Genomic DNA, 24,720 nt, shown 5'->3' on the forward strand with positions numbered 1-24,720 from the left:
AACTCCGGCATTATAATTTTAGTCCAAACACTTCCCAGACATTTCTGGCCTATGATGGGTCAGTTGGTCTTAGGCTTCTTTTGTACATTGGTCACCTCTTCTCCATAATAGCACGCTCCCTACCTAGATTTCTCATTGAATTTCCCTTTTTCTCTTATTCTAGTTAGAGGCAAAGAGAATGCTTTATTCATAATGCATAATGGATCACATTCATAACTGTGTAATCTCTGAGGTGCCTTGACTGATGTCATATGTTATTATTAAGATCACAATTTGCCTCAGTGCCTCTAAAAGAGATGAGAGGCAGGTATTCAGGTGTTGCCGTGCTTCCATCTGCAGAAAAAGGTCCTTGGATCAGATATCACATTATGTGCATCTAAACAAATTAACTCCATTTACAGAAGATGAAAATGACATGACTAATGCAGTGCACATTAAGTAGCAATTAACCCCAGGTGACTGCCTCATAGGCTTTCCCCCGATTAATACATACCTTGCTTAAAATATTTTATATTAAAAAATAGTATTGTGTAAACAAAGATTTGTTCCTATCGTTCACAAACATAATTCGTTTTCATTAAATCAGATAAAAGAGGATGCTTAAAACTGCAGTGCCTGACTCAGGTTATTAAACTTGTTTTCCCTTCTCCAAATGCATTATTCATACATTCTGCAATATCCAGATATCTCACATTCCTTGTTATTAAAATATATATTTTACCATTAAGCAAAAGAAGACTAATAACTGCAAAATAAAATAAAAATAAAAGATTCTGAAGGTTTTCTGGATATTTGATTTCAATTACAAGTTCAATGACCAAAAGACGGATTTTCCCCACACTGGAACAATCATTACTTTTGCTGTTATACCTACTTGTCAGCAGTCTCTTTGATGTCTCTTTGACATAACTAGAACTGTAGGATATAAATGTACTTAGATATATAGAGTTAAATCAATAAAAATACATGAATCTAACAATCCTAATTCCATATAATCACAAAAGAAAAGAAAAGAATTTTGTTGAGGGACACATAACCTAGAAACATACAGTAAAATAAACAACAATATACTAGGACTCCGGTTTTCAAATCAATAAGAATGTGCAATTATACAAATGAACAAACTGTTTAAAAGCTGCAGGGAAGTCCCATAATTATAAAATAAATTCTGCACTGTTCTGTGTAGATCAGTCAGCCAGTTTTACCAGTTCTTAATCATGGGCAGAGCCAGCAAAGCTCCACTATAGAAGTTCAGCATAGTTTTTCGGCTGTTAAGACTGCAATTCTGTACACACTTCTGAGAACAAGTGCTTTTGAATTCAATGGAACTTACTTCTGAGTAGACAGAATGGCTGCACTCACTTATCTGGTAGTGACACCCAATGACACCCTAGATCTGGAAGGTCACGTGTTCCTTAACCATGTACTTAAATTTATTACACATATGTCTTCACCACAACTACAACAGTTAAAGGAGAAAACTTCTATACTTAGGGCTCATTCACACTTCCTCTTGCTTTGCTGCTCCCCTCTCCCCAGAAAACCACTCTTTAGCACTAAATCGGAACAAACAGCAATTTGGGTTTTCTCAGGAGGGGTGTGAAATAGATATCAGATGGAACCTGAATACCACTTCAGGATAAACAGTGGGGGACAGGCAGCATGTTTCTACATTCAGAATTTGGCCACCCTGGGAGACAAAATGCTGGACTAGATAAACTTTGCTCTGCTCTAGTAAGGCAACGCTTAAGTTCTGATGTAAATAGAATGGAACAAATAGGCATGGGTCTCTCTTATGAACAATATTGTGGAGTTCCTCAAAATGAAAACCCTTCCTAACCCATAGTAGGTTTTAGCACACATCTCCATTGTACTCACTATATTTAGAGAGGGGAGGGAAAAGAGAGAACTCTAGAATTCAAATCAGGAATTTGGAACTTGTGACCCTCCTAACATTGTTGAAGTCTACGTATCTCACATCAATTTCAACCAGCATAGCCAGTGATTAGGGATGATGGAAGTTTGTGTCCAACAGCCTCCACACCTGGTTTAAACATCCTAAGAGTAAGGAATGTGGTCATTGCTCTTCAGTACTAAAAGCTGGATGTTGTCCTTGTAAGCAGTAGATTGACAAAGTAGCAATCCATTAATCAACCCTCTACTTATGACATTGTCTAAATATTACAGCAGCATATGCATACCATTGCTTCACCATATACATGGAGCAATGACTGTTTTCTGCTCCTCCATCAAATTTTACCACACCACCCACTTTCATAGTTTTGCACTGACACAGAATTCAGTTTTTAGTAGTGAATTGCCAGGTTACACATTCTGTACTAGCATTTTCAGACAATGACCAGAGATGTGTAATGTTAGGAACGTTCCTCAGAGGGAGAAAATGTGTCCCTTCTTCTTTTTTTTGCAACAACCATGAGGGATAGAAGCATGTTTCTTTTAACATTCTCTAGGTGCTAACAAATGCTTATGAACATGGTGAAGCATTGACTCATGAGGGTTTTGCATACCCATTTTATTGGCAGTTTAAACAGTGGCAATCAAAACATGCTGAGTTGGTATTACTGAGAACACCATTTATCCCCACAGTGGTCTCATAGGATTCCTGTAAGGTTTAATTATCTAATGATTTTGCAGAGCTAGCAATGTATAAGTGCTAAGTGGGTTTTGTTGTTATGCATAACTCCCTTGAACAGTTGTTCATACTTTTTTCTGGCTAGTATTTCATTCTTTAATATGTATATTTCATTATATAGGGGTTTTTATTCCCATGGAAAATCCACTTGCTGATTTAGATGAGGTAACTGCCACCCATAAGCTATGCACATATTCTGGAATCAGCTGTTCTTTCATCAGATGTGCCTTAGAACAATTGTGTTCTCTCCATCAGTCAAAGTTCAGCTTTGCAAGAAAGCCCAATGAACAACTGTCACTCTGATGCAACAACATCTATCACAAAACTTGACAGCCTCTTCATTAATCCATGACTGAGAGGAAACAAAAAGATTGGGGCAGGCTGTTGTCACTTAATGTAAAGTCTCCTTCACTTAACTTTGATTAAAGGTGCCAAAAACTGCAGTGCATTTCTGCAGCAAAGGGGAGCCACAAGCCTCTCACATCAATATACTGCCTTAATGAGATGTGGGATCAGACTATAATCCTCAAGCAACAAACTCAACCATACCCTAATGGAGCAGAGTGGCTACATTTGATGGCATTGTTCTATACTGATAGGGCTGAGTGCTCTAAGTTTATTCAAGTTGCACATCTTGCTTGACTGCTGTCCACTGTGGCTGTAGGTTTGAGTAGAGCATGGTCAACCCTCTTCATCATGCACAGCAGTGGTAATGGGGCTCTATACATCCTTCTTCCCCCAGCAGCCTTCAGACAGGTGTGTTTAGTGCTCTGTGAAATGTTTCACCTTTGCTTGGAATGAGATATCTGTGCACAGTTCACTTTGAGAGTTCCAATCATCTTGCTCCTTGGAGTTGTTCAAATGGGTTTCTCCATGCTTTGAGCATGAATTGGTTGTGCGTGCAGTACTGTGGAGGACCAGGATACCTGGTTCACTCTATTCGAGTTTGCACAAGATGCAGTGGAATTAACATATAACGCTGTGTGTACACAGCCAAAGATCACTTAGTTGCTGCACAGATCTCCTGTCAGGGTCAGAGCTGTGACCATCGGCAGAGAATGATTGTGCTGCTTAATCTGGAAGGCAGAAAGCTGTTATGGCTAGATTAACTAAAAGTTTATATCCTAAACTGGTGAAAACAAAGTCTTTATTACATCTCTTTTTAAAAGTCTATTTTATTTCTGATGGTTTGCCTCAGTCTGCCTTAGGTAATGAAAAAGAAAACAATAAAATGCCATTCTAACACAAAGAGGTAGATTTGTTTATTCAAATTTGTTAACTTGTTGTTGGTTAAATCTAGACCGAATCCTGTTTATAGTAGTTCCATTGATTCCAGTGGCTCTCCTCTAAATCTGGATCCAACCCATTGCCTTACAAAATGGAAACTCTCTTTTGAGAGACCAAATAACAAAAATCATTCAAATTGTTATCCACTTGGCTTTATTTATTTTATTTATTTAAAATCCAGTATCAGAAGCATTTTGACACCCTCTTTTCCTAGGGTAAAGCTGTCTCCTGAGAAGTATAGCCTCCATGTGATTTATTTTGTTAAGGTATGTCAAAAATGACAGTTTACCATAGTGATATATCAGCAAAATCCATGACACCTTTGGTAAAGGTCGTTCTCCAATTGAAGCGCTCAGAGGCCAGTGTTTCCCAGCTATCAGTGTTTATACTACATTTTTAAAGATTTGCCTTGAGAGCAGCTTTAAACCTCTTCAGTTGTCCACCGGTATTTCACTTTCCATTCTTAAGCTGGGAATAGAGCAGTTGCTTTGGAAGACGATTATTGGGCATCTGAACAACATGACCAGTCCAGTGTAGTTGATGTTGAAGAATCATTGCTTCAACACTAGTCATCTTTGCTTCTACACTGACATTTCTTCGCCTGTCTGCCCAAGTGATGTGTAAAAATTTTCAGAGACACCATTGTCCACAGTCACTTATGGACTCACTATTAAGACTGTGTTCATGGAAGACAATCTCAAGTGACTGCCAAAGAAGAAGCTCAGCCAAATAGAGCATCAGTCTGTCTCTCCATTCTCAATGATATTTGAATGTAATACATTATGTGAACGAGATGCCCTGACTACTTGTTTTCATGATGGTACCATTCAAAGGGCTAGGTAAAGACCCAACTAAAGAGAGTCACGAATCACCCATTGTTGATATCTTACCCTCAATGATGAATTCCACTTTGCTTTGAAATATATATAAATGCCTTGTTGAGAATAAGTAGGCATATAAGATTCTAAGAACATGATCTTTATGGATGGTCCAAAGTAAGTGCTAGAGAAAATGTGCCATCAAATGGTTCTCAAACCTGAATGACAAAAAAACATTGTACAATACAAAGGGAATAATTGTCTGTCTCTAGCAAAGTTATATAAAAGGTAACATTTACTTCTATATTACAAAGGAACTAATTGCCCCATTCAAGTCAACAACATGTAAAAATAATCAAGACTTCTAGAGCATTTTGGTAACAGCTGATCACTTCTAATCAAATCTTAAAAGATAAATGTTTTTTTTTAACAGGGTATTACCACTCGGGGAGTAGACTTGAATCGCTTTCTTGTCTTCTAACGGTTGATAAATATACCTCTTGGAAAACATAATCAGATCTAGGAAAAAAGACATCCGTGGCATCTTACATTTGCCATTGTACTCTGTAGATAAATCTGACAATTATTTGTAAAGATGCTTGCAAAATCTGATAGTAATTCAAACCCTTTAAAAATGATTGCACATGATCACAGTGCAGCTCTTCTTATTGCATGCAGTAACCTGCTGAGACTGCATGCAGGAGAAATACAACTCAGCCTTCATTTATCCAAAGGCCTTGGAGAAATGAGATTATTGAAGAAAATGAAGTACATCTTTCTTGGGAACCTGTGAAAGTTATTGGGGTTCACGGCTCAATGGCTAAAATTAGCTGCAGTGAACTCATACATGAAATCCAGTGTGATGAAGGGTTTACTGATGAAATTTAAACTTCCTGCCTATATTAACCTCTTCTTGTGCTTTATACTTTTTCAGCATGGTCATGTGTGCCTCTCTTTGCACGATAAGCTTCTAACTGATGCTACATTAGATTCTCCTGCTGTTTGCAGAAAGACTGCAGCTGGATGGCTGGATCAATGTTGTTGTTGTGGATACATCCTGCTTTGACTGCTTACATCTACCTTCTCTGACTTATTCCTGCTGTTTTCTACGACAGTAGCCAATTTAACATCCCATAAATGCAATAACTAAATAGCATATACTGCACTCCTGAACATGGGTACCTGGAAATAAGTCCTGCAGAACTCAATGGGACTTTCTTCTGCATATATATACGTATAGTATTGCACTACTAGTCACTTTCTGCTTTTTGTATTTTTGGTATATGAAGCTCATAATGGCTTGGAGCTGGCTAACTTAGGAGAAAGCCTTGCCCAATATGTGCCTACGTAACCACTTCACTCAGCAGAACATGCATATTGTTTCAGATGCCTGCTGAAAAGGTTTGTATTTCAACAAGCCTACCCAGACATATACTATAGCAACATATACTCATTTTAAAGGTTTAAACAGTGTTAAAAACAGTGTTTTTAACTGTGTTTTAAAGACACACACAAACACACATATTTGTTTTTAATATTTTGGTTGATATTAGCTGCATTTTATCTACAATTTTACTATGGACAAGACTTAGAGAGCTCTATTATTAATGGATCATTTAATAAATATGATTATTAAATGATAATATACAACCTTAATCCTTCACACAATACTCTCTTGTTTGATGACAGGAAGGTAAATTTGAGATGTAAATTTAGTCCCAGATCCTGCATAATGTTTAAGACATAGCTTTGTCATTCATAAAACTAGGTAAAGTTATACTTCTCCTCTTAAACTAATGGTGTGGGTTTTCTGGGAAATTTTGGACTGGAAACTTTCCTATGCAAATTAGGGTAATTAGCATAACAAATTATTCCATTTGCATCATGCTAGAGAGTGCTCTAGCATGCTTATTTTATTTATATATAGCAGACAATGCTAAAATGTTGAAACTGTGAATTCTGCCTGATATTGTATTTACAGATGGCATCTAATCATCATTGCTAATGAACTTAAACATGTCTCCCTGATGTAACAACAAATTAACACCCAGTCTAGATTTGGAAAATGTCCTTCTAAATTAACTAATTTAGTTTCAGTTGGACTGGGCTCAAATAAGCTCATTGTAAAATTTGTCCCATTCTAGGCTTTAGGCTTTTTCATGCTCTTGGGTACATAGGAGACCTGAGGCCTATTGAACTCTAGCTCAGATCCATTCCAAATCCTCTCACTTATCCTTCCTTTCCCCCAAACCTGCCTCCTGGGAAGAGGAAGCTTTCTCCTGAGGACATCATTAGGCCCCAACCCTTACCAACATAAAATTCCCAGCACTTCGTTCCCTGGGCATGGTAGTTTGCTAAGTTTTCTAGTTCCTTACAAAGGATCTGGATGTCCTCGAAAACCACAATTCCAGTGTACAGCGATCAAGGATATGAAGAGGAGGTACTCATCCTCAGGCTTTTATTGGCCCTAAAGCAGAAATGTACAATAGAAACTTCCTAGCAGAAACATTCCTGTAGTTTGCCAGGGGTTCTGCACACTCACTAAGGGTAGGTTTTCAGAGAAGCAAGAAAAAGGCATTGTGGCAGTGAGAGTTTGTGTTAATCTGAGATCCAAAGGTAAAGACAAAGTATTAGAAGCACTAAGCCCCATATCAGAAGTGAACCATGGCCATCTGACAGGGATGATTTAATTGTGATTCCTGCATTGGACTAGAAGACTCATAGGGTCCCTTCCAGCTTTACAGTTCTATGATTTTGTGTGATGGGGTGGAGCCACCATCATAAAACCAGCACCATTGCTGTTTACCTGGATGATGTGGGTGGCAGCAAGTTCTGGGCCATGTGTGTGCCCTTGTCCAGCAGAAGCACCCAATTGGTGGTAACAGTTCTGCTGATGCAACCATGTGACCCTGTCTTCACTGCTGCCATGCTCCATCCAGACAAGCTGCAGGGATGCCTGTATGAGGAGGATGGCTCGACAACTCCATCCCACCACAACTCCCTGCTGCTTCAAAAATATATCCCTGAAGAAAAGCTCTTTCTAAGTTTGCATTGCCAAGAAAGAGTTTACTTAAAATTTGCACATTACTCATTTATTTGTATACATTCAGATTTAGAATTACTGTCAACGCTCAGTTTACGCAGGGGTTATGTTCCAAGGTGATGCACGTTTAAGTGAAATCACCTATATTTGAAGCACAATTGAAAAAGCCTCCAAAGAGCCTGTTCTGCCCTGCACCCTTTTGTGATGTTTTTGTGTCACTTCTGGGTTCGGTGTGAAGTGCACAGTTGCAGGCGTGCACATATCTGACATGCCTAAAATGGTTGCTGCCTGTAATTATTATAATTTTAACAGAAACACAACACATTTCCAGATGATTGGCCAGGTGGTCTGGATACCTGCTCAGTCTCCTGCCCAGGTGCTCACTGTTGATGAGCACCTTCCAGGTCCCTGCTGTCCCTTTTTATGGTTCTCACCATCTTCTCCTGTGATGTCCACCTGCAGGAAAGTGTTAGGTGTGTTGCAAGCCATGTTCTCAGTCCATGCAGGGTTCCGATATCCGCCTGCATCATTCATGAACCGTGGGTACAGCCGCTGTGCAACTCAGGATGTAGTGATGCTGAAATACCGATTTGCCTTAACGAGACAAGTCAATAAGGAAAGTGAGGCTGAAAAATTGCAACAGGGTGAGCATTAAAAAATGTGGTATTAGTAATGATCACATCAATAATTTATCGTGAGGCACTGCAGCTCGGAAAGGCTAGGGAACATCTTTGATTTCAAGCTGAAACCCACCATTTGGTTAACACCGTTTTATTAGACTAACTTGTGAATTATTTAGCAGCAATACACATTTTACAGGAGTCCAACTGCCCCTTTTTTTTGTAAGATCAAGCAGAAGCGCTCAAGTTTTACGTGAATAGCAAAGAGCAGCTTACTTAGCTGGAGAAACACACAAAACTCTGTTTCCCACAGATGTCACAAACATCTAAGAAAGTTGGCACTGCCAAGGGAGCACTGAGAAATAACATCTTTTGCTAATCGAATGCCACTGTGAGAACAACATCAGCAACAACAGGAAGGAGTTGCATAAAGCCTTTTCAGTCTGAACTGTGGGAGCAAATCTGCAGGAAAAGACTTAGCATTCCAGAGTATTCCGTCTTTCACAGTCTTCTAGTGTAATATTTATCGCACTCAAGTCGAACCGGTAGAGAACATACATTTGTGTACAGACACACATGCTCTAGGTTCTTTAAGTCCTCAGTATCCATGTTTTCTAAACTTTCTACATTATTTACATTGTTTCTTTATATTATTCCCAAGCAATTTTAGGACTATGCCTTCAGTAAGTGATGCGCATAGAAAACACAATGGGTGTCTCTTTGCATTCCTCCTAGACACATCAAAGGAGCGGTGATACCATTATAGATCTGTTTGACATAACTTACAAGCAGATTTTTCAAAAGCAAAGAAAGAGAAGATGAACAGTTGATCACCATGGTGATATTTCCCAGAGCAGAGGTGACAAATGGGGAGCAATTTTTGAGTTTCCTCCTGCTGAACCAAGTGACATTCCCTTGTACCATCACCAGTGAGGTCTTAGAATATATATATTTTTTGCAACACTTTAAGTCTTCAGAGCAATTCTCATGCAACAGTATAGTAATTCAAGTAAATCTTACATATAACCAACCCAAGTTTACTTGTCTCTCAAAGTGGTTCAAAGTAAGCAACATCTGTGCAACATATTTGGGATATGATGTCAATCAGCCCACAATCTCACATTCCCTAATATAATTAACTACCATGGAATGTATGTTTGATATAATTTATTGATAAAGGATTATTTAGAACCCACTGATCAGACTTCATCCAAAGAGCAAGATTCTACTGTAGACCTCAGCACAGGTGATGACCCCAGGATGTCAACACAACTTGAGGGAAAACAGGAAGTCTTCCCCTATAAGACTCCCTGCCCAAGGAAGCTGAAGTATTAAGGGACTCAACCCTCTGCCAGCACTGCCACCCAGTCATCACCCCCAGGACCTTAGGAGCAGAGGTGACACCAGACCCACTGAAGCCCCAAACCAGTGACACAGTGTCTGACGACTCAAGGCCCATCAATCCTATTTGGGAGAAGGAAGCAACCACCGGTCTGGGGCATAGTCTGGATCAGGGCCTTGCTGAAATCTAGGAGGAGGTGGGAAAAGTAAGTCCACTATAAAAACCCTTCCATTGCTACCTGAGAGTGACTAGTGCAACAGCTCGGAGGGAACACTCCCTTGCCAAGCATTCTGGCCCTGGACAATTCGCTTACTTGTTCAGGACTCCTAAGAGACCCCCTCTTCTTGCTATCCAGATCCTAGTTTCCCCACCTGATTAATGCCTCCTGTCCAGTACTATCCTATTGCTTGAATCCTCCTATATCATAGAGTGGAAATAGACACAGACCTGCAGGAAGTATTCATCTTTCATAACCATAAAGGCTGCCAATCTAGCATTGCATCTACGCACTGTGACATCCAGCCGCAGGTATCATGCAGTGAGGTGGTCATAAGAGAACTGACATGCATGCTGTGACACACACCAAAGGTGTTCACAGATCAATGACAATGACCATTGCCAATTAGTATGCCTTAAGATTCTTAGGCTCTCAGGTGCTTTCACTTTTCCAGTTTCAAGAGGAGGACAGTGCATTTTGTTCTGTTTTGATATTTGTTTTCTGCTTTTTCAACTTCAGATGTTTAGCTCAAGTGGCTCTCAACCATCACAACAGCATTAAAAAAAACCAATTGCAATTATTAGTATATCAAACACAATAGCATATAAATTAACTGAACAGCAACAAATTCATCAAAACTATTAATACAATTCAATAAAGTCAATAAGGTTCTCCACCTCCATCTACTGCCCTGGAATCTCTTTTGATGGGAGGTGTTGTTGGAAATATTTCAAACATGTAAATCCAATTTATTGCCCATGAATCCTAACTATTCAGATTTAGCAATCTAAATGTAAAAGTTGCTCCCCCGCATTTTCTTACATTCTGGTGTGAGTGGCATATAAACAAATGCAATTGTCAAACCATGTGTGGATCAAGTAGCATGACAGCATGCACTGAAGAAAGAGTTCTGTTACTTATTAAGGGACAAATATTCATATTTATAATAAACAGCTAAATATATGCACTGATGTTAGCATCTGCAGATGTCATGGCAATTATTTCTGTAATAGAACTATTAAGTTATGATAGGTACATCTAGCTGTGTTTTTAATGATCTCAGACAGGCATGGGTGCTACCAGCCTGTGCTTTATGCTCCAGTTTTCGACTGTGAGTTTTATGTGCATGGTTGTTGGGTCTTTTTTGTTAAGCCAAGGAAGTGGATGTGCCAAAAGAGTATACAGAAGGTAGATTGCAAAATGGGACTTTGCTTTTCCCTAGGGCTTTAAAATCCATTTTCTTCCCCACCCCGTTGCTCTTTGTATTATTCAGGAGAGAAACACATCTAGTCCTGAATTCTGAGTACTTAGCAGTTGGATTTCTAGAAGGTGGAGGGAGTGATGGAGGTTGATGGGTTTACAATGGTAAAATGCGACTGTCACTGTTGTTAATTAGTAATAATGCTTAAGCTCAGTTGGATAGTGGGATTGAAGAACAACTTTTTATTCTTCTTAGCTCCCTTCAAAGTTTGCTTCTGACTTCACATGGGCTTCTCTCTACTGTTGTGAGCTGTTGTCATTGCTGCCTTCTTGTCTCTTCCTGACCTACAACTGAACCAGTGGTGCTGGTTGTGGCTCACCTAGGTCCTAAATCCAAGCATAAATCATGGAAAAGGGAATAGAGGGATGGGGTTCAGGGACTCATGATAGCGTGGGCTTCTAGGTTCCATTATGTCCCCAATGACATCAGTGCAAATATGACAGGGCCCAGACATTGGGATGGTCTCAATTATAAAATGACTGATATTGAAAATAAATTAGTTTCATTGAGGCCATTCCAAATTGAGCCACAATATGAATATCTCAACTTCCATGGTATTAAGCTATCTGTTTTCTTTAAATCTCTCTTCCTTGAGCTTCTCACCCCTACCTTCCCATTTGCCTTCTAGCTTTAAAAGAGATGGACAAATGTGCCTAGGTCAGTTCCCCCCACTATTTCATTTTTCTGGTCTTAATTTCAGTTCACCAAATTTCTGCATCAGTTCACTTTTGTTTTTGTTTTTTAAAGAAGACCTCACAAAAATTCATCCGGGTTTTACTGTGTGATTCCCCTTAGACTATGCACATTTTCTTCCTGTGAAAGATCACTTAACATTCATATTTGTGCAAATGCTTTCTCCTAATTTAATTACATTTTGCTTGTTATTTCTACTATATAGAACATCAATATATTAATGTACACTCTCCCCCAATGTATGGATTTTTGTAGGCATTTTGGGCTGAAGAACAGCACTGCAAAATTCATAGAAGTATGAATTTCAAAGGGTGGCTGCATTGTGGTACATGCTTCATTTTGGAATAGGTTCATATTAGGTTTTTTCACTGCATCTTTCCTTCCTCTTTAGGAACTTCCTAGGACTTTGTGCTCTCTTCCCCCCACCCCCAAATTACTTTATTTACTTTAAATTTACCTGGGCATATCTGAAGGACAGATTTGACAGTCATTGCTGCTTCTTGGGAATCCTGGAAATAACAGTTCTATGGAGCATTGAATGGAATGAAGGCTACATAAACTTTAAGAAGCTGCCTTACACCATCAGACTATTGGTCCAGCTACATAGTAGTTTCACAGTGGCTGGCAGTGGCTCTCCAGGGTTTCAGGCAGGCAACCCTCCCAGTCCTACCTGGAAATGCCAGGGACTGAATCTTTTGCGGACAGCCATGTGCTCTACCACAGTTACTGATCCTGATGTCAAATAAATAAGCATAAAGGACAGCAATGTTCATGGCAATATCTATTCTTGATTCAAGAGCAGGCACTCTCTACTCTAATTATTTCTCAAATTTAGTCTGATTTTGCATCAATACATTGAGGACAGATACTAGACAATTTCAAGTTACAAGCTACAAATTATTTCATTTCCTTGGCATTTTGCCAGGTGCTATTTATCTGCTCTCCTTCGTTAATACAAATTCTACACACTGCCCAGACCATTGCAGAATGATATTTTACAAGTTCAAACATGCCCTATTAATTTTACCAGCTATATATTGAGACTTGGATTGGTGAGTGGAGCTATCAAATGAAAGGAGGGAAATACCATGTGCATGTTAAAAGATTAAGTTTAGAGCAGCTTGTAAGTACAAACTTCAGCTCTTAAAAACAACAACAATCCTGTCTACTACAACGATAAGCACATACTGTACCATAGATCTTGATTTGTTGTACATAACACCACCAATAACTAGGGTGCAACAAAAGAGAAAGCCCTGTTCTGATTTCCTGCACAGTGAACAACAAACTGGCTGGACCTCAAGTAGGCTCTTTGTTTATCTTAAAACTTACCAAGGACAGTTGGTATAGCGAATACCATACAGACAGACGGTGAAGATCTTACATGATGGGTATTTAAATGGCACCACATCAAAGTGGTGGTTATGATTATCGGAAGCAGCATTGTGCACTAGCTGCAGTCTCCAGGCCAGGTTCATAGACCTTATTACTGTGCTCTGTATGGGAGGTTTGCTCATATATATGCCATGCACACAGATGGGTTTGTACTGGTTCAGTCTTTGTGGCTGATTGCATTCACATTACTGTTTCTGCATTCACTCCATACATGAATGTCACAAAGGCATGGGAGAATCTCAGCACATCAAAACTGAGCCTGTAATGAATTAAGTAAATATTTAATTACCATTCCCAAACAGTTGATGATTTCATACATTTTCTTCTTCCACACACACACTTACATGCCCCAGGGACTCATAAATGCTACAGTAAACAGCATGTACACTAACCCAGAGATTTTAAACATAAATGCAACAGGAGATCAGAAAGTAAAAAAGGAGAAGAATCCACCCTAAGTAATACAATTTTCACTCAGATCTAGTAATTAAGTTCCCATGCTGTTCAGATGCATTGGTAACAAACATTGTTTCCATTTCTCTTATGCAGCTCTTACTACTTACAGTTTCAATCAGGGCAAGTGCTGAAATTCCCATAATTAAGCAATACACTGACATGGTATGTAATTTTTCAAACGGGAGGGGAAGAGAACTAGGGTTCAGGTTCAAGCTTCTGGGCTGAGAATAAGGATGGGGAGGAAATTTGGTTCAGTTTGCAGTTGAAAGCAAACCGACCTAGTTCACACTTCTTGAAATATTACACAATTGGAAAGAAAGTCATCCTTTAATATTGCATTTCTCTGAATTTTGCAATGCAGTTCTCCAGTCATGTAATGTGTACATATATGCACATAGGGTCAACTGTGCTTATAAATGCATACATTACTTAAAATAGCATACAAAATGCAGTATATTAGGGGAAATTACTTTGCAAAAATGTGTGCAGTGGGCAAATTACATACAGAAATGTACATATTAGGAAAAAACTGTACTAAGATGCTGACAAAGTTTCATGAGGACTTCTAAAAGAGATTCACAAGCATATCTGGAGAGTTGAATTTAAGATTGGAAAAATGAGAAACTGAAAGAAACCAAAATAAAGAGATTCTCCTATCCCCAGCTAGGAACACTGCCACCTACTGGCAGTCAAAACTGTTGCCCTAACACTGCTGCCGCCATTGCTGCTGACCAACACTACAGAATCCACCTATTGCCTCTAAACCAGGCATGGCCAAACTTGGCCCTCCAGATGTTTTGGGACTACAACTCCCATCATTCCTAGCTAACAGGACCAGTGTTCAGGGATGATGGGAATTGTAATCCCAAAACATCTGCAGAGCCAAGTTTGGCTATGCCTGCTCTAAACCTTGGTTACTGTCCCCTGCAGTCCATTATAGGATTTACAGATTTTCCATACAGTTATAACTGTAAGTAGTGCCTGGCTAATCACTGATATGTCTCAGGTCATTCTGCTATGCTCAGAACAAAACAGCATGGAGGCCATAATTAAAAATGACTGTGTAGATTGATGGGCCAGGACTGAAAAAGGTCCAGCTCACGTTGATATGGATTAATGCACCTCTTATCCAAAGATGTGTGAGTAGATGATAGTGCTAGTATTTGGCAGGAACATAGGAAGATACCTCCTATCAGGTCACACTATTTGTCCACTTAGCACAGTATAGGCTATTCTGATGGGCAGGGTCAAAGGCAGAGACACCTTTCCCGCAATGTGCATGGTCTCATGCTTCTAACTAAAGCCCTAAATGGCCTCGGTCCTGTATACCTGAAGGAGCGTCTCCACGCCCATCATTCAGCCCAGGCACTGAGATCCAGCGCTGAGGGCCTTCTGGCGGTTCCCTCATTGTGAGAAGTGAGGTTACAGGGAACCAGACAGAGGGCCTTCTCGGTAGTGGCACCCACCCTGTGGAACACCCTCCCTTCAGATGTGAAGGAAATAAGCAGTTATTCTATCTTTAAAAGACATCTGAAGGCAGCCCTGTTTAGGGAAGTTTTTAATATTTAATGCTGCACTGTTTTTAACATTTGGTTGGGAGCCGCCCAAAATGGCTGGGGAGACTCAGCCAGATGGGTGGGGTATAAATAATAAATTATTATTATTATTATAGAGATGCCAGGGACTGAGGTTTGCACAGTATGTGCCCTACTGCTGAGATATAGTTTTCCCCAATGTTTTATTTCTGGTTTCAAAGCAATGAGCTGAATCTCAAATATATAGAAAATCCCAGGCTAATAAATGTTGGATTGGAATGCAGCTTGCCCTTGACTCACAAGGAAGGAGACAGTTCTTTGGTTCATACTGTGTGACTCATGTCTGCAGCATTGGCAACATGAGGAATAATGTTACCAAGTACATAAATAAAGACAGTGTCACAGAGTTGTCTTGTCATCTCTTGAACAAAGGAAACAAAGGAAGATCAGACTAAATTATATTCAAGGATTGTTTGGGTTTAAACACAGATAACTTTGAAACACAAAATAGAACTTGGAAACTTGTGCTGTTATGGATGCTAATGACCTTTTCATGCAGGCTTTCAATTGCACTGTGAGTTTAAGTTTGTTGCTTGGTTGTGGGGACTCAAGATAACCCCCTACCTCAAGAGTAAGTTGTAGGGGAGGTTACATTTTGCTTGCTCTTGAAATGTAGTTATTTGGGGCTGGTTCTAAACTACATATGGGTCAATATCTGTACACAAGACTCTCCTACTGCTGGAAGAGGGGAGTCAAATCCAGCCAATTCCTCCTTCCCCTTGAAACCCTAAGTGCCACACAAACACCCCCACCCCCACAGGCTGATCAGCCTAGTCAAGTGACATTCCAAAATCGAGTTTGGTGCTTGAGGCAGTAGCGAGGAAGAAGAAATGAGTTTAAATTGCCTCATCTAGCAGGAGCGACCAGTGTAGCTCAGTCTCCTCCACAAGCTATAATCTAAGCATTTGGCTTGGGGAAAATTGTTTCTTGTTCAGGAAGTGCTATGGAAAATAAGGTTGTATGTGTATAACAGACACCTATTGGACAATTAATTAACATGACACCATTTGGATCACAAGACCACAGCCACCCACTGACTCATCCCATTTTATGACCTTAACATTTAAAAGTTCAATGGTGGTGGTGGTGGTGATTGTCGTTATTCTATTCAAAGACTGCACTTTTACTTCATTGTAGTGCTTTTCCAACTTTCTGGCTTCTACATCGAGAGGAAACCCTGAGCATCTTTCTAGGGATTCCTTGGGACAGAATCCTTATGTGGGGCCCAATTCACTTCTTATGGCAGCTGAGCCCTTACTGAACTCAGCTGTATTTTGGGGAGCTCCAGACCCCCCTCACCATGGATCCTCTCACACAGCTAGTCTGACTCAGGAGCTGTGTAATGATGTACAGCTACTGCTAGACTTGGACAGGGTGCAGTGCTCATGTACACGAGATCTAGAGGTTTTCCCCATGAATTTATATTCTCTAAAAGTGATATAGTAAATGGTTCTGGGATGTCAGGCAAAAGCTGATAATAAAAATTCATTGATTGGTCCAACGTGGATTCAGCTGAGTTGCATGGAGGACAGTGTAACCACATAGCATTCAGTTGCCATTTATAGAATTCACAAAGGGTATATATTGTTTGAATGACTGTTCTTTTAGTCAAGAGTTGTTTTAAATGACATCATTAGACAACATTCAGGTGAACAACAGGGTTACAGGAAGTAGCTATTGATCCTGCGGTACAAAGGATATTCACTCACTTTTGGTTACTGGCTCCCTGCTGATCCATTCCCCCTTGCCCTGTGTTTTCTTTCATGGCTTCAAAATATAATTTGCTTTATTTCTCAGCAATGCACATGGATATTGGTTTTCTCTGGCTCCAGACTCAGACAAGTATTGTGCTGTGGGTTTTCACTTTGGATTTACATTTCAAAAAAAGGAAACTCAACTATTTGCTATTGATCTCCTTTGTGGAAATGAAGGATAGGTTTGCTGGTGCCATGTAGGTATTGTAGAGTGTAGGCTGGAGATTATTGTATAAAACATTAACTAGTTAAGTCAGCAGTAAGACAGTGATGATCAATACTAGGTGGCATACTAGATTTTTGGTAGTGTTGTTAAACATCTTCATGGTACTTTATTTTGTTTTTATGCATTTCTTTATTTTTATAACCTTTATTTTCTATGTGAGAGCTCAATTCCACCCAGGGGAAGGGGGGAAATAGTTCCAAAAGGAACCTGGAATTTCTTTATCCAGACACATGATGTTCAACTCTTGTCTTTTCATATCACATTGGGTAATATCTTATGTACGTGTCAACTCTCTCTGTGTTTTCCCTCATTAACAATGAAAGGTGGGTGCATGCACCTTTATCTCTAAATGACTGAGCAGAATATTGGCAGCACACTTTGCCTCCTACTGGGCAAACCCCAGAAAACTGGGTTATAGGACAATCCTGCAGACCCAAATGAAGCAGTTCATTTTCTAGACCTGAATGACTTTGGTATGCTTGACATGATGAGAGGCTATGAGAGGATGACAGAAATGGATCCTGCTTCTGTCTGAATGCAAATATAATAAACTGGATCTCTGATTTCAAGCTTTGTTTGTTTCAGTTGCTCTGAGAGGATCTCACTGATGTTCTTTCTGGGTTAGACAGGGCTACGAAGAACTGGAAAGACAACTTAAAGAAGTCTTTAAGGAAAGGAGCAACATTCTTCGCCAGCTGTCAAAGACATCCAGAGAACTTGAAGGAATTAAAGTAAACCTCCAGGTACGAATCATCCTCCCCAACTGCCCCGTGATATATAGTCATCATTTACTCCATTTCATAATGCAAGCATTTTGTGATTAATATACTAGGAAAATAGCCATGAAATATCACAGCCAGGTTGTGGGGATTTGGATGAGAGAAATCGACTCTGACCCTTCCATTTTCTATTGCCCTTTTCTTCTTACTATACACGCCTGCCTGGCACCACCACTTCTTCACCACTCAAACATGGCAAATATTTTTCCAAAATTTCCCTACTCATTACCTAAACTCGTCTGCACTGTTACAGCTTCTACAACCTGGTGATGTAGAGAAGAAGGCTGGCCCTTCACTTCCTACATCCATGACAATGGCTTGAGTGATGGAATATGGGGTATAGAGGTGGTGGACCTAGTTTTGACTAGAGAGAAAGGAGCAGTTCATATCTAACAAAAAATAAAGTAGTTCTTCTACACCCATGAATGTAGAATCTTCATTGATTTTTCATGAATCAATAAAGAAATGGGATGGAGCAGACTTATGAATGAACGTAGGCAAAAATGGCATGGATAAGAAATATATCCACCCATCCCTAGTGGCATTATGTATTTTTATATGTGGATAGGATAAAAATGACCAGCTCCATGAAAGGAAGATTACATGTGAATCTGTCATTGACCTTCACATTAGGCAGTAGTTCCTCTCTGTCATAATTACAGAGGAATATATAGAGATGTTGGGCCATTTTTAAATGGCAATTAAGGTGTCAATCAAAAGAAGTGTGGGGATGTTGTGAGGCCTTGCAGCAGACGAACAAAGCTGTTTCCATTTCCATTTGTTCTTGGCTTTAAAATATGCTATTCACAGAAAGCATTTTATCAAAAGGGGAACCATTAATAATTTTACTATGGAAGAAATGGTAAAGAGCTTCTTGATAAGAAATGGTAAAGAACTTCTTGTTTCTTCCCTTTGTTCTCAGTCTTTGAAAAACGATGAGGCATCTGCTAAAACCGACGTACAGAAACTCTTGGAATTAGGCCAAAAACAAAGGTACAAGTCAACATTTATCTGTCTTACTTTCTTTCCCAGCATCAGGGTCTTTTCCAGGGAGTCTTCTCTTCTCATGAGGTGGCCAAAGTATTAGAGCCTCAGCTTCAGGATCTGTCCTTCCAGTGAGCACTCAGGGCTGATTTCCTTCAGAATGGATTAACTTGATCTTCTTGCAGTCCATGGGACTCTCAAGAGTCTCTTCCAGCACCATAATTCAAAAGCATCAATTATTTGGCGATCAGCCTTCTTTATGGTCAAGCTCTCACCATAAAGAAGGCTGATTGCCGAAGAATTGATGCTTTTGAATTATAGTGCTGAATACTTTACTTATGGTAAAAGCATGCCTGGCCATACAGAAGCAAAACCAGGCCTCCAAGTACTCCTGGGCTATGGATCTCCTGAATTTGTCCCTCTCCTATGTAGAAGCATTTATGTCTTCTCTCTTCTGTCTTCATTTTACAAAGCACATCTAAAACCTATGACTGTTTGTATGAGAATTTCCAGGTGAATTTCTCCATCATGGTATGCTGAAAGCAGCTCTTCCCAGGGGGCATTCTAATTTGGTGTAATGATGTGACAGCATCAGTGCAGATGCTCTGCCATAGTGAGCTGGAACCAAACTTTCAAAAAAGAAATAATGTCTTTCCAGATGTTCATAATCTCCAAAATGACTGCAATTTGACCTGAGGGCAGTTTTCCTATCACTACTATGAACAGACAGCATTTGTTGTTGTTGTTTTTTGTTTTTTCCCAAAGCGAAGTTTCATTTCAAACTTGTCATAATCCATCTGAAATGCATGAAGATTGTTTCCATGGGAAACCAATACAGAGCTTGACTTCATTGTGCTGATTCTCTGAGACAGACAGCATGATACGTGCAGCGTAGCATTTTCGGTGAAGCAGCGCATTTTCTAGATTTTTCTCCTGACACTCTAAGAACACACTGTGGAAACCACTTCTGTGGATAATATAACAATTAATGATTCCACACTCCCTGTTTATGGAAGCGCACATTTTTAAGACGCTGACAATGATAAAATGCCAAGGCATGAAAACTGGCTTGTTATTAATGTGAGGGATGCGCCACATTCATTGTATGTTTGGCTCCCATGGAACATAGATTAAATGACACATCAAAGAATTCCTGCCAGATGCACAACATCTCAGCCCTGAAACATTGTCTTGTGCACCCTGTGATAAATCTTCTAAAACACAGAATAAGAAGGGCTCTCCAGTTTACCTATTGAGCTGTCAGGAATCACTGTGCTGACCCTAATTGGCTGTATACACAGTTTCTCCTAGTTTTAATACATGACTCGTCCAATCAAAATGTTGTGTCCCAGACTGGGACCTGTCATTCTTCAACTACATGTCTGTATTAAAGTTATGAGCTGCTGCTTGAGTGGAAACCAACATGCCTTAATCTCCAGTTTATATTCTTGCTCTTTCAATGATCTGGATTGCAAGTTCAGCCCTGCTTCTAGCTGCTATAAAACAGCCTAAATCACTGAAGGTAAGCTGAAACTAAGGATCAGCTCACAGCTCAATTCACATTTATTGGATCTGTATCCATTCATGGTAAATCAGATTTGGCAAACTCAGCACTCACTCCAGGCCTCAATAAATTTATTTATTACTAATACTTGTAGTATTGATATTATTATTTATTGTGTTTATTCACTTCTTACTACAAAAATGTCTCAAAGTGACATGCAGTTATAAAAGTATACATGATGCAAATTTTAAAATGCAACGATAATATTGGCTAAAACCCTTCATCTGCAATAACATAAACAGGACAAATCCTACCCCAAGCTACTAAAAGATGAACTCTTGTGCAGGCTAGGGCACAACTAGGGTGAACAGAAAAACCTTTGCCAGGGGCCTAAAAGTTGATAGTGATAGAGCCAGGTGAATCTTTTGGAGGATAGTATTCCAGAATTGGAGAGCCACCACTAAATTAAAATAGAAGTTCTTGTGTTGCATCATCTGCACTCCCTGCAATGTGCATATTAATAAGGGCCTCAGATTATGAAACCAGGGTCCAGGTAAATTCATGTAGGGAAAGGTGGTCCCTAAACTATTTGGGTCCTGATCCTCATATGGCTTTATAGTTCAACTCCTAATCAACCATCTAGCCAATGAATTCTGTGCCAGCTAAGGTTTCTGAACTGCCTTTAAAGGCACCCCATATACTGTATAGCACATTGCAGCAATTTAATTTGAAGGTTACCAGTGCATAGATAATAGAAACTACACTATTCCTGTCCATATAGGGCCACAGCTTATGCCTCCAGTGACAGTAGTAGATTCAGAAGTACTCCCAAACTACTGCTCATTTAGGAGAGTGCAGCTGTCCACCTATCTCAGGGGTCAGCAAACCTTTTCAGCAAGGGACTGGTCCACTGTCCCTCAGAACTTGTGGGGGGCCGGACTATGTTTTTTTGGAAAATAATGAACAAATTCCTGTACCCCACAAATAACCCGGAGATGCATTTTAAATAAAAGGGCACATTCTACTCATGTAAAAACATGCTGATTCACAGACCATCCACGTGCCGGATTTAGAAGGCGATTGGGCCGAATCCAGCCGCCGGGCCTTAGTTTGCCTATGCATGCCCTATCTGGTCTAGGGAATCACCCCCTAACAATCCTTTAATTTTATCTGGATTGTGCTTCATGCTTCGTCACCTAAACTACAGTCAGTGCACTTCTGTGCATGTTTAATCAGAAATAAGTCCCACTGAGTTCAATGAAGCTTATTCCCAAATTGGGATGAGCAACACATTCAATTCAGTTCACATTCCAAGATCAACCTACCTAATTAATACTTTCTAAAAACCAAAGTAAAATACACAAATGGAAACACAGCAATTTGCAGAGCTCTGAATTTTCCAATACAGTTCTCCAATTAAGCAATATGTACAAAAAAGCATGTGGTAGGATAAAGTATGCATTAAAATGCATATACTGTATTGATGAAAATACAGTAACATACATAAATGCATTATATTAGGGGAAATTGCTTACAAAAACATGTATACCAGGAGAAATTTCACACAAAAGATGTTGATGAATTTCATGAAGATGTTTTTAAAAACAACTGAGGCAGAGAAATGAAGATAGGAAAAATGAGGAACTAAAATTATCAGATATGCCCATTCCTATTTCCAAGTAAGCATAGAACTAGTCTGGGGTGTTTCTTAAAATCTGTCAGTTCACTCGATCTCAAATACTGTTGGTGTCTACATGAACAAAGACCTACACGTAGCAGCAACTGTATTCTGTGTAATTAATCAGGACAAAACAGAGGCAGATAAAAGGACCAGATTCACCCCGCCCGTCATCAGCGTGGTTTTATATCTCACATAACATGTTCATTCTCCCTGTCCTGAAGATTTATCTCTTTGGATCTTGCTATGTCTGATCCTCAGAACATCTGTCAGAAAGTGCCACTACGAAGGTGTCATTCACTTTGAGGAAACTTACCTGTCTGGGAACTGGATCTGGACCAACGAGGCCAAAATTAGGTCATGTGTTTAAGATGCCTATGTTCAGCTGAAGTTCAGTTGCTACCTGAAAATAATGGGAAAAGATGGGTCTCCCTAAGAGTTTGCAACTGCATCTTTTCCTACTCATCCCTTCTAAACAATTGCTGAGGGGGAGGTGATGGAGATCTAAGTATAAACAATTTGCTTTGAAAATGAGAGTTAGTGAATTAGAATATGAAGAATGCTTAAATAATATTTTGCACAGTATTCTATACAGTAGACACAAAAGAATTTTCATTTTGGAACCTCACTGGAGTGCACTGGGCATCTGTGGCTTTATTAATAAGCCACCCCAACAAAGCACAACCGGTGGTTATTCAGTGTAATTAAAAGTGCCTTGTCATGAAAAGAGAATAAACAAAAGCATTCTTTCCTCGTGTACAATAGAGATGAAGTTTGTGTTTTGTCTCTTCGATAAACTAGGGAAGAAATGAAATCGCTCCAGGAGGCCTTTCAAAAACAGCTTAATGAGGCAGCGGAGAAGGCAGAAAAGCAGCAGGCTACAGTGAGTAACTTCTCTTCTTTCTTTGTTATTATTTTCTCCAACCTTTCCATGCCCCTCTCTTCTGTAAATGCTTCAATAGCTCAAATATGTCTGCATGAACAAGGCTGTTGGTATATACTGAATATACTATAGAAGGCTCTTTGTGGAAGCAAAGAATCTCATAGAATTCACTGCTGATAAATATATGAAGGTTATCTTGCTATCATTGTACTAACTATTGTTTCATGGTGGTTTAAGAAGGGACTTTCCAACCTGTTGTTCCTAATCTATCAGGGACTAACACAAATAAAGATGGAGAAGAGTTACAATCTTGAACGACATAGGTATGATCCAATTCAATTTTCAATGGAAGGGACACAATGAATCAATTTTGGGCATACCCCTAAAGATCCCCATATCTGAAGTTTGAAAGAATTGTGACCGTCTCCCAAACTTGAGTAACTAGTGTGTTGCTAAGCTCACTTCTGTCCCTTGGTTCTTAAGGTGTGCACCTGTAACCTGAGGTTCTGTTCACACAGGCTGTCTGGTTAAATGTGCAGTGAATAGCTGGTTCTGCTTTGCTTCAGTGGGTTGGACTAGGTGGCCATTTTGATACTTTCAAATATATTATGTGCTCTGTGAAGTTTGGTTCTTGACATCATCCCACTCTCCTGCTTCAACCTCTGCTTCTTATTCTGGACTTCTCTCTGCCATAGATTCTTCCAGCTCACTAAGCCCTGTTTCCACTTCAGCTTTGGACACTTCCTCCTCCTAGTCTTCTCCCTCTGATGACTAATCATTGTCCCACCACCAATCCCTGGGCTCTGAGTCTTCTTCCCTTGGGGGTTCCCCAGTTGGTTTCTCCCACCATTCTTCTGATTCCAAGCTAGTCCCTGATAGTTCCATGTACATGTACAAAATCCATGTACAAGTAATGTGTCTACAGAAGGCCTCTTAAATCAAAACAGTGCAACTTTGATTAAATTCATTGGTACCATTCCTGATCGTAGGCCTGACCTATTGATGAAGCAGGGTGAGACACTCGCCTTGAGTGGTGGAAGCCCAAGAGGTGATACCCACCTCACTGTCGTGGGTGCTCCCCAGCCAAACGAATGCATTTGGCATATAGCTAACTCTTTATTGTCAAAAGTGGACACTTACCATTTCTTCTACAGCTTTGAATGCCCATGTACACCAGTCTAGCATCCAGGCAGCTATTTCCAGGTCTGTGCTCTATGAAGAAGTTGCTGCAGTAGGTGGCCACTCCTCCTCCACCAGTTTATGTACCTCCTCCTGACAGGCTGTGTGCACACATCCATAAACTATGCCCGCGTGGAAGCTGCCTCTGCTCTTCCCTCTTTAATCCCTTCCTGGTTCTGGGAGACAGTGGTGCAGGAAAGGTGTGGAAGCACCCAGCCCTTCACTTGTCTGATCTGCCTCTTCCTCCTCTTCTTCCAACTCCATCTCTGAAGCTTCCCCTGCTCTTGCCTCTTGGCTGGTGCAGGTCCCCACAATTCATGGGACCCCTCTTTTGAGTCAGACTCCAGTCCCCC

At 39.9% G+C, this 24,720-nt stretch overlaps 1 protein-coding gene across 4 annotated transcripts in view; it reads left to right on the forward strand.

The window, feature by feature from the left end:
* LUZP2 (leucine zipper protein 2) overlaps positions 1–24,720 on the forward strand; it is a 346,882-nt gene that overhangs the window by 158,236 nt on the left and 163,926 nt on the right. For 3 of the 4 annotated variants that reach the window (XM_080983546.1, XM_080983544.1, XM_080983545.1), the window contains 3 exons: positions 17,986–18,103; positions 19,062–19,132; positions 23,107–23,188. In XM_080983546.1, the coding sequence (XP_080839672.1) occupies positions 17,986–18,103; positions 19,062–19,132; positions 23,107–23,188 (271 nt within the window). The remainder of the gene's footprint in view (positions 1–17,985; positions 18,104–19,061; positions 19,133–23,106; positions 23,189–24,720) is intronic. The other variant, XM_080983543.1, reaches the window with a different exon arrangement.

The sequence above is a fragment of the Podarcis pityusensis genome, assembly GCF_964106645.2.
Source record: "Podarcis pityusensis genome assembly, chromosome: 1".
Classification (NCBI taxonomy): domain Eukaryota; kingdom Metazoa; phylum Chordata; class Lepidosauria; order Squamata; family Lacertidae; genus Podarcis; species Podarcis pityusensis.